This window comes from Argopecten irradians, chromosome 6 (genome assembly GCF_041381155.1).
Source record: "Argopecten irradians isolate NY chromosome 6, Ai_NY, whole genome shotgun sequence".
Lineage (NCBI taxonomy): Eukaryota > Metazoa > Mollusca > Bivalvia > Pectinida > Pectinidae > Argopecten > Argopecten irradians.
In genome coordinates this window covers 35,009,415-35,021,447 of record NC_091139.1, presented here as the reverse complement: position 1 = coordinate 35,021,447, position 12,033 = coordinate 35,009,415, and the positions used below count along the sequence as shown (strand labels likewise).

The following is a 12,033-nucleotide window of genomic DNA, read 5'->3' as shown; positions in this document are numbered from 1 at the left end:
TTACACGTTTCTACTAATGAGATGTTGGATCCCTTGGAAGTAAAGTGTATTACACGTTTCTACTAATGAGATGTTGGATCCCTTGGAAGTAAAGTGTATTACACGTTTCTACTAATGAGATGTTGGATCCCTTGGAAGTAAAGTGTATTACACGTTTCTACCAATGAGATGTTGGATCCCTTGGAAGTAAAATGTATTACACGTTTCTACTAATGAGATGTTGGATCCCTTGGAAGTAAAGTGTATTACACGTTTCTACTAATGAGATGTTGGATCCCTTGGAAGTAAAGTGTATTACACGTTTCTACTAATGAGATGTTGGATCCCTTGGAAGTAAAGTGTATTACACGTTTCTACTAATGAGATGTTGGATCCCTTGGAAGTAAAATGTATTACACGTTTCTACTAATGAGATGTTGGATCCCTTGGAAGTAAAGTGTATTACACGTTTCTACTAATGAGATGTTGGATCCCTTGGAAGTAAAGTGTATTACACGTTTCTACTAATGAGATGTTGGATCCCTTGGAAGTAAAGTGTATTACACGTTTCTACTAATGAGATGTTGGATCCCTTGGAAGTAAAATGTATTACACGTTTCTACTAATGAGATGTTGGATCCCTTGGAAGTAAAATGTATTACACGTTTCTACTAATGAGATGTTGGATCCCTTGGAAGTAAAAGTGTATTACACGTTTCTACTAATGAGATGTTTGGATCCCTTGGAAGTAAAGTGTATTACACGTTTCTACTAATGAGATGTTGGATCCCTTGGAAGTAAAATGTATTACACGTTTCTACCAATGAGATGTTGGATCCCTTGGAAGTAAAGTGTATTACACGTTTCTACCAATGAGATGTTGGATCCCTTGGAAGTAAAGTGTATTACACGTTTCTACTAATGAGATGTTGGATCCCTTGGAAGTAAAGTGTATTACACGTTTCTACTAATGAGATGTTGGATCCCTTGGAAGTAAAGTGTATTACACCTTTCTACCAATGAGATGTTGGATCCCTTGGAAGTAAAGTGTATTACACGTTTCTACTAATGAGATGTTGGATCCCTTGGAAGTAAAGTGTATTACACGTTTCTACTAATGAGATGTTGGATCCCTTGGAAGTAAAATGTATTACACGTTTCTACTAATGAGATGTTGGATCCCTTGGAAGTAAAGTGTATTATACGTTTCTACTAATGAGATGTTGGATCCCTTGGAAGTAAAATGTATTACACGTTTCTACTAATGAGATGTTGGATCCCTTGGAAGTAAAATGTATTACACGTTTCTACTAATGAGATGTTGGATCCCTTGGAAGTAAAGTGTATTAACGTTTCTACTAATGAGATGTTGGATCCCTTGGAAGTAAAGTGTATTACACGTTTCTACTAATGAGATGTTGGATCCTTGGAAGTAAAGTGTATTACACGTTTCTACTAATGAGATGTTGGATCCCTTGGAAGTAAAATGTATTACACGTTTCTACTAATGAGATGTTGGATCCCTTGGAAGTAAAATGTATTACACGTTTCTACTAATGAGATGTTGGATCCCTTGGAAGTAAAATGTATTACACGTTTCTACTAATGAGATGTTGGATCCCTTGGAAGTAAAATGTATTACACGTTTCTACTAATGAGATGTTGGATCCCTTGGAAGTAAAATGTATTACACGTTTCTACTAATGAGATGTTGGATCCCTTGGAAGTAAAATGTATTACACGTTTCTACTAATGAGATGTTGGATCCCTTGGAAGTAAAATGTATTACACGTTTCTACTAATGAGATGTTGGATCCCTTGGAAGTAAAATGTATTACACGTTTCTACTAATGAGATGTTGGATCCCTTGGAAGTAAAATGTATTACACGTTTCTACTAATGAGATGTTGGATCCCTTGGAAGTAAAATGTATTACACGTTTCTACTAATGAGATGTTGGATTCCTTGGAAGTAAAATGTATTACACGTTTCTACTAATAAGATGTTGGATCCCTTGGAAGTAAAATGTATTACACGTTTCTACTAATGAGATGTTGGATCCCTTGGAAGTAAAGTGTATTACACGTTTCTACTAATGAGATGTTGGATCCCTTGGAAGTAAAGTGTATTACACGTTTCTACCAATGAGATGTTGGATCCCTTGGAAGTAAAGTGTATTACACGTTTCTACCAATGAGATGGTGGGTCCAGTTGAATCGAAGTGTATTACACGTTTCTACCAATGAGATGGTGGTCTGTGTTTTGGAGAACTGAGCTGATATACTCAGCTTACTTAGTGGACCTTCACAAAAACGGCACGTGTAGATTCATCACGTTTTAAGTAATACAGAAACACATGAACGGTGACAGACGAAATGGTATAATGTGGTGTACTATATGACAAAATCCGTGATTCATGCATTATATATACAATTATCCAGCAATAGTAAAGTGTCAGGATTATCGCAAAGGTATTAGATTACAAACTTCGGGCATTCCCAAAGCAGTGCTTTCAAAATATTTATAAGGTATACAATTTTTATTTCGATTTTTATATAGCAGATTTATGACGAATAGTTTTAAGATCATTCAATGTACCGTTGGGGTTTTCTTTCAGTTTTGTATATAATAATAATATATAATAATCGTTCCTACATAGCAGCATTATGGTTTGTGTTGTTTATGGAAACATTCGTCGATGGTCATGCCCGAAAATTTGCTTTTGCTTATCGGAACCAATATGATTTTCCTTTGTCCAAATCAAACAACGACAGAAGTAATATAACATACGTTTCTTATTGGACACATAATATGCCAGTTTTCTAAATAATGAGAAACTTTCTCCTTTTTTTATTTTAAAATGATTCTTTTTCGTCGAAGAAACGTTCGCCGCTAGTCACGTGGCCATTATTCTTCTCTCGGAGAAGAAATCGAGATCAGTCAAGATCAGTTGATCATATTTCAGAAAATATTCGGCACCGATCATGAGATTATTCGTTTAGTGCGGGGAAGAATCTTACATCCATCACTTAAGATAGACCCCATTTACCATTCAGCTCTTTGACGTAGCAATATAGTCACATTTCTGAATTAAATTTGATACATGATTAGTATCATGAATAGTATGTTAATGCGTAATTCCTGGCTTTACGTCACCGGTATTATGTTGTTCACATTGTATCGGTTATAATCCTAATCTGTTACCGTAATCGCACACGTGAACACGTGAGAGAACTGCACATGACGAAAATTTCGTGTAGGTTTCTGGTACCAGGGGAAGACTCGCCATTTCACTTCTGCTAGAGCTAACTACAACACTTACATTGAATAGAGAACACGTCACAGTCGACTTTGATCAGGTAAGTCTAAGTATATATCTACATTCATACGTGTGCATGAAGTAACAGGTCGATATTTTGTATCTTTAAGCGGTTTCTAAATTCATTTCTGTAGTCAAAATAAACAAACATATTTTTGTGTGCGATGTTGTCTTGACGTTATTGCAATGCAATAATTTCAATATATCGTGAGTGTATATGGGTGTCAACTCGGAAAGAATTCCCCGTTTTGATCTTATTTACAAATTACATAAATACACAGTTTGTATCAAATAATTTAGGAACTTGTTAACAGCATTTTTCGAAAACAGAATAATGAAAAATAACGTCATACAAAGGTAAAAAATTAACTAATGTAGATTAAAAAACACAAACTTTAAAGTGAACAGTCGTGCAAGGATGGCTAAAGTCGGTAAAAATGGTGTGAATGTATCCAGTATAATTTCTTATGAAATGGAAAAATAAAAATCTCTCGTCAAAATCTGTCTGCGTACGAAGAAATTAATTTAAAGTATGGGAATTCTAAAACGTCCTCCCGGCACACTATGTCCGTGGTTACATTTCCACACAGCCTCGCTTTCAATGCTTTCAACTTTTCTTTACTTCAATGGTCAGAACTGGGAAACTAAGCAGAACTTGACAGTCGTATTAATATGTGAGAACTTTTGGAAGGCTAATGAACGCATTTAGACTGGTTTTCTTTGCCCGACTATTCACTTTAAACATCAGTGGGCAAAATTTCTCTTGGAATACAAGAAGCCGAAAATTTGAAAAGAAACGAAATTTGTAGTGTTTAAAAAACATTATCTGCCGTGCATGGATAACAGAATTTACTTTGAATCAAATTGTTTTAAGATATGTGCTTGTATATGATCAAATACCTTAATAAATTACTGTTGTCGTGTTAAATTGATCTATGTGAAGTAAGATAATTGTATGTATTTGTATGCGTGAAGCTTTTAGATTGTTACCACATTGGTTGCTTGGTTATGTATTTGTATGTGTGATGTTTTTAGATTATTACCATGTTGGTTGCTTGGTTATGTATTTGTATGTGTGATGTTTTTAGATTATTACCATGTTGGTTGCTTGGTTATGTATTTGTATGTGTGATGTTTTAGAATATCACCATGTTGGTTGCTTGGTTATGTATTTGTATGTGTGATGTTTTATAATATCATTATGTTGGTTGCTTGGTTATGTATTTGTATGTGTGATGTTTTTAGAATATCACCATGTTGGTTGCTTGGTTATGTATTTGTATGTGTGATTGTTTTAGAATACCACCATGTTGCTTGCTTGGTTATGTATTTGTATGTGTGATGTTTTTAGATTATTACCATGTTGGTTGCTTGGTTATGTATTTGTATGTGTAATGTTTTATAATATCACCATGTTGTTTGCTTGGTTATGTATTTGTATGTGTCATGTTTTTAGAATATTACCATGTTGGTTGCTTGGTTGTGTATTTGTATGTGTCATGTTTTTAGAATATTACCATGTTGGTTGTTGGTTATGTATTTGTATATGTGATGTTTTTTAGAATATTACCATGTTGGTTGCTTGGTTATGTATTTGTATGTGTGATGTTTTTAGAATATTACCATGTTGGTTGCTTGGTTATGTATTTGTATGTGTCATGTTTTTAGAATATTACCATGTTGGTTGCTTGGTTATGTATTTGTATGTGTGATGTTTTATAATATCACCATGTTGGTTGCTTGGTTATGTATTTGTATGTGTGTGTGGATTTTTTTAGAAATATCACCATGTTGGTTGCTTGGTTATGTATTTGTATGTGTGATGTTTTTATAATATCACCATGTTGGTTGCTTGGTTATGTATTTGTATGTGTGATGTTTTATAATATCACCATGTTGTTTGCTTGGTTATGTATTTGTATGTGTCATGTTTTTAGAATATTACCATGTTGGTTGCTTGGTTGTGTATTTGTATGTGTCATGTTTTTAGAATATTACCATGTTGGTTGCTTGGTTATGTATTTGTATGTGTCATGTTTTTAGAATATTACCATGTTGGTTGCTTGGTTATGTATTTGTATGTGTCATGTTTTTAGAATATTACCATGTTGGTTGCTTGGTTACGTATTTGTATGTGTGATTTTTTTAGAATATCACCATGTTGGTTGCTTGGTTATGTATTTGTATGTGTCATGTTTTTAGAATATTACCATGTTGGTTGCTTGGTTATGTATTTGTATGTGTGATGTTTTTAGAATATCACCATGTTGGTTGCTTGGTTATGTATTTGTATGTGTGATTTTTTTAGAATATCACCATGTTGGTTGCTTGGTTATGTATTTGTATGTGTGATGTTTTTAGAATATTACCATGTTGGTTGCTTGGTTATGTATTTGTATGTGTGATTTTTTTAGAATATCACCATGTTGGTTGCTTGGTTATGTATTTGTATGTGTGATGTTTCTAGAATATCACCATGTTGGTTGCTTGGTTATGTATTTGTATGTGTGATGTTTCTAGAATATCACCATGTTGGTTGCTTGGTAATGTATTTGTATGTGTGATGTTTTTATAATATTACTAGGTTGGTTGCTTGGCTGAGTATGCTTAAAGTCATATTAACATATAATGACATTTAAGAACGACCATCCCCAATTATGGAGACAAACTGGTACATCTAAATCAACCCCCGATCCAGTCACATTATACTGACAAGGAGTAGATATGTGGTACCACTCACAGCGATTACCTCACATTCAGCAGTAACATAATATTTAATAGATTATGACGTGTCTCGATCCGGAGTGAAACCCCATTACCTTCTACCCTTTACCCAATTATAAAATAAAGAATAGCTAATTAAGATATTTAGAGGTTGAAAGTCTTTTGGGAAGAATAAAAAAAAGATGAGTTCCCAATTATAATCACCTTTTTACGTTAATGCAATGGATCAGTCTGTATAATTCGAACGCCCTACAAGTGTTTAAAGATTATATGACTCTTTCATATGTACATATGTAGGATAGAGGCTTGCCGAGGTTTCTGACCCAAAATTCTGTACCCGAGGGTGGAATAGTTTTATCCTACATAATTTACATATGAAAGAGTTATTTTCTCACATTGCTTGTCGAATTACATGCAGGAAAGGTGAGGCAGCCATTTTGTAATAAAATAAATAATCGATCGATTATAAAAATAAGAACGTCATTCGAAAGAGCTCATTCGGCATGATATGATACCTTATACCCTATAATACACTGATGTGTGATTACGCTTATCTATCTAAGTTTATCTAGGAGAGAGTCATAACACTAAATACTGTCGATTATTAGATTTATTGCCACTAAGAGAATACATTTCTGTTCTTAGTAGATTTTTTATACGTTGATTTTAGATATGGCTCGTTTGGTGGCCATTTTGAAAATGTGTCTTTTTCGCTTTGAGTAGAGCCAACGTTTTACCGCTTTTTACATAAATTGTTTTTACTTAAAACATCACTGGGTAGCTAATTTTTGCTGTAATTATTTACTTGATTCGTGGTAATTAAATATGTATTGGGCATTAATGTGTGAAATTATACACTTTTGTCACTTTATTTTTACACTTAATGTTAATTTGAGCACTTTTACTATTATTCAATAATATTCAAAAATAACAAATATTTAACTATGGGGAAAAAGTAAGCACATCGACCCCCCCCCCTCCCAATTGATATGCAAAATAGTTTAATACCAGAACTTTTTCTGTAAAGCGCAAAATGGATGCAAATGGTGCATTCTGTAGCTCAAAATCAAGGGGTAAGTGTGGCATATGTTGCTACTCTGCAAAAAATTAAGTGCCTTATTAATCATAACTGTTATATTTTCAAAGATGACCGCTAGAAAACAAATTCTGCAAACATCCATACATATCAAACACCTCATTATGAAATTATGTCTTTATTATCTCGTGTATATGGTCAAAATGGCTAAATTCTCATAAAAACCAATATTTTGACAACTTGGTATCTTTGAGTGACAATAGCTCAAAAAACGAGCACACAGACATATGTTTTTTCCTTCCATTTTCTTTTGTAGTATGAACTCCTATTTCCAAAAAACTATATGAGATATAAAGTTTAATACAAGAAAATGCTGACTTCCCAGAGGAATAAATCCTTAATGTAATACGTTGATTTAATTTCTGATGATATTTTCAATTTCTCTCTAGGGAAAGGTGTGAGATATGCTATCATTTACAGATTCGGCCAGAAGAACAGCAAGCACATTTTACGACAACATCTCTGTTCCTCGCGTATCTTACCGGCCAAACCACAAAATGATGTTTCCTAATCAAGATATAGTACAATCGAATGTCTTACCACAGGTCATGCTTGATAGAACAAGATGCCATGGGAACATGGAGAGTGAATCTCTCCTCTTACATCAGACCTGTCTACCCCTCCAGACTCAGCTTCTAGAATCCACGGAAGGCGTGGATATACCATCGCGCGCAAAACGTCAATTTGTACCCAACAACAAAAAGGACGGCTCCTATTGGTTGAAACGCTGTAAGAATAATGACTCTGCTCGGAGGTCAAGGTTCAAAAGGAAGTGCTTGGACAAAATCCTCGAAAAGAAAATAGCTGTTTTACAAAATGAGAACTGTCAGCTTAAATATGAGCTTCGAATGTTACATAAACAACATTCAAGGGTCAGTTCGGCAAATGCATTTTCGGAAACTACAATTGAGTCCTCAAGTCTCAATAGTATATATGGAATGTTCTCACATTTCCAAAACGTAAATGCATTTCCAAACCAATTACATACAGAGATCATAGAACCATCGAAATCTTTACATTCCAGTGGGGACGAAAACGACACATTGCAATCCTCATTTACTCAGGAATCTGGTAAGTAAATTTGATCTATTTCTGAGTTCAAAAAGTCCATGGCATATGTATACTAAAATGGCATTGTTTAATTCTTAATGGATTTCCGAAAAATTTCTCTTCTGTAGATATTCAAAATGTCACATTTCGCTGAAAACCCTGCCTATTTCAATATTCAATAATTTCAATATTATAGAAATTGTTGAATAATTGGTCTTTTGAATTTTACGAGCATTTAATTTTCCATTTGGTCTTATGTTTATTTCCGTTTTATTAGCCTTACATCATGGAATATGAAACAAATGTAAGCTATACTTAAAGAAAAAGTAATGTCTTGACCTTTCATTAACCAACATTTCATATTTTGTAATATGTTTAAATTCAGATGAATATTCAAGTTCGTCTTGTTCTCCGAGCAGTCTATCAGAGCCCGAGGCGTTCAAGTTGATGTATTCTTCGTCCCAGTTCATGAACGGCAACGGCTCTTCTGACAGCAACATATGGAGGTCTGACCGGGACGATTTAACACCTGTAGGAGGCATGGAGCGGGACTGTATACTGCAGTTTAGAGAAAAAGTACAAAAAGTGCCACATAAGCTACGTATTAAGAAGAATGTGCGTTCGATTGTGGAAACTTCACACACATCAAATGATAAAACGCTGGGAGTAGGTAACCCTTGAATACAGATACCGAGAACCGTCTGAACAGACCAAAACGAATTCAGGTTATTTTGTTATAGTCAACAACATAACTTTGTGTGTACATTTAGCCTCGTTAACTCCACTTCGTTTAACTCGAAGGCCATATATAAATCGATCAAATTCTACTCGAACACTAGGATTATTCGTGTTTTAACCGTGGGTAACACCTTTAGCGATCGCAGGTTAATTGTCTAGTCTAGATTTCTCATATTTAACGACAGATTCTTATCTTACTCTTGTAAAGCTTTCCTAAAGGAAAAAGTTCAGAAATTTCCAGAATGAAGGAATGTTTGTAAGAATGGGATCAGAATATACAAGTTACACTAAGGTATATATATTGATTTAACGATTTTGTTTTTGAGGGTTTTGAATGATGAGAAGTCGCCATTGTTAGGTGCTGGTGACGAACTTAGCATGTGATAGTTCAGATGATTGAATTGTGGGTTTGAGAGGTATTGCTTCATAATTTCGATAAAAAATGAATGACAACTGTAAATATATAGTGTCTTATTGGTAACAAAATGAACAGAAATACCCGACATTAAGTGATTGGATTGGTAACGAAGTGACAAAAATACCCGACATTAAGTGATTGGATTGGTAACGAAGTGACAGAAATACCCGACATTAAGTGATTGGATTGGTAACGAAGTGACAGAAATACCCGACATTAAGTGATTGGATTGGTAACGAAGTGACAGAAATACCCGACATTAAGTGATTGGATTGGTAACGAAGTGACAGAAATACCCGACATTAAGTGATTAGTGAAGAAAAGTATGTACATTGTACACGTACTAATATTGTGAGTTGTGTTTCAAACATAATCTTTGTGCATCTGTATTTATTTTTTATGTTCACCGCTTGATCCAAGATGTAGTAATAGTAACGATTACTCGGTTATCATATCAACTGATCAACATTATAGTTCACTTCTCACCTACGACGTCCACATACAGAATGCCAGGACATGAAATGGCCCGCATTCAAAGTCCTACCATATACATGTTATGAAAAAATAGTGTAGAAATACCGAAAAGATATAATATTTGTTAAAAACTTTAAAACTGATTTGTTATTAATGTTGTTATCTCATGATAAATAAATTAATATCCATCGTTAAGAACATTTTGTTTTTTTGAGTGGGTGAAATCACATCATTTTTTGTTGTTGTACTTTTCATAAGTATCAACATAAGGAATTATCCCAATCTTAAAATATTAGAACACGTATCACCGGTTTGTGCTTATGACATTCATCATTCTTCGAGCACTTGCCCATGTGAGGAAGGCTCTGGGTCCTGTCCCAAAGCCAAGACACAACTATAAAAGTTGTAGTTTCTACTCCTGCTTAGCACTCCGTATTAAGGGAGTCGGACGACTGGTTTGTCCGTTGTCAGTATAATGTGGAGCGCATGTTCTGTGTCTAGACTTTCAACTATTACAAAGAGTCACAATGCGAACAAATTACAGTCTCCCAAAACACGCAAGCATTTCACACATACAACACGAACATATTACAGTCTCTCAAAACACGCCACGCACTTCACACATACAACTCGAACATAGTGCAGTCTCTAAAAACACGCACTTCACACACACATCAAAAACATACTACAGTCTCTCAAAACATGCACGCACTTCACACACACAACAACAACACACTACTACTACTACTACTACTACACACACACACACACACACACACACACACACACACACACACACACACACACACACACACACACACACAACACACACACACACACACACACACACACACACACACACACACACACACACACACAACACACACACACACACACACACACACACACACACACACACACACACACACACACAACACGAACATACTTAGTCTCCCAAAACAAGCACACACTTCACACACACAACACGAGCATACTACAGTCTCCCAAAACAAACACACACTTCACACACACACACAACACGAGCATACTAAAGTCTCCCAAAACACGCACAAACTTTACTCACACAACACGAGCATACTAAAGTCTCCCAAAACACGCACAAACTTTACTCACACAACACGAGCATACTAAAGTCTCCAAAAAACAAGCACACACTTCACACACACAACACGAGCATACTACAGTCTCCCAAAACAAACACACACTTCACACACACACACAACACGAGCATACTAAAGTCTCTCAAAACACGCACAAGCTTTACTCACACAACACGAGCATACTAAAGTCTCCCAAACACGCACAAACTTTACTCACACAACACGAGCATACTAAAGTCTCCCAAAATACGCACAAACTTTACTCACACAACACGAGCATACTAAAGTCTCCAAAAACAAGCACACACTTCACACACACAACACGAGCATACTACTACAGTCTCCCAAAACAAACACACACTTCACACACACACACAACACGAGCATACTAAAGTCTCCCAAACACGCACAAACTTTACTCACACAACACGAGCATACTAAAGTCTCCCAAAATACGCACAAACTTTACTCACACAACACGAGCATACTACAGTCTCCCAAAACACGCACAAACTTTACTCACACAACACGAGCATACTACAGTCTCCCAAAACAAGCACGCAGTTCACACACGCATACACGAACATACTGCAATCTCCCAAAACACCATCGCACTTCACTCACACAACACGAGCATACTACAGTCTCCAAAACACGCACGCACTTCACATACGCAACACGAACATACTGCAATCTCCCAAAACACCTTCGCACTTCACTCACACAACACGAGCATACTACAGTCTCCCAAAACACGCACGCACTTCACACACGCAACACGAGCATACTACAGTCTCCCAAAAACACCCACGCACTTCGCACACGTAACACGAGCATACTACAGTCTCCCAAAACACCATCGCACTTCACACACGCAACACGAAACATACTGCAATCTCCCAAAACACCATCGCACTTCACTCGCACAACACGAGCATACTACAGTCTCCCAAAACACGCACGCACTTCACACACGCAACACGAACATACTGCAATCATCCCAAAACACCTTCGCACTTCACTCACACAACACGAGCATACTACAGTCTCCCAAAACACGCACGCACTTCACACACGCAACACGAGCATACTACAGTCTCCCAAAACACCCACG

General features: G+C 35.9%; 1 protein-coding gene across 1 annotated transcript; it reads left to right on the top strand.

Annotated features, from left to right (window-relative positions):
- Positions 1 to 7,495: 7,495 nt before the first annotated feature.
- LOC138326354 (nuclear factor interleukin-3-regulated protein-like) lies at positions 7,496 to 9,935 on the top strand. Its single transcript, XM_069272469.1, has 2 exons — positions 7,496 to 8,189; positions 8,554 to 9,935. The coding sequence occupies exons 1-2, from the start codon at positions 7,523 to 7,525 to the stop codon at positions 8,847 to 8,849; spliced, it is 963 nt and encodes a 320-aa protein (XP_069128570.1). The 5' UTR covers positions 7,496 to 7,522; the 3' UTR covers positions 8,850 to 9,935.
- Positions 9,936 to 12,033: the final 2,098 nt, after the last annotated feature.

Coding starts and splice junctions, on each gene's coding strand:
- LOC138326354 (XM_069272469.1), top strand. CDS start 7,523: ATGCTATCATTTACAGATTCGGCCAGAAGAACAGCAAGCACATTTTAC. Junction 8,190..8,553: donor CTCATTTACTCAGGAATCTG/GTAAGTAAATTT, acceptor GTTTAAATTCAG/ATGAATATTCAAGTTCGTCT.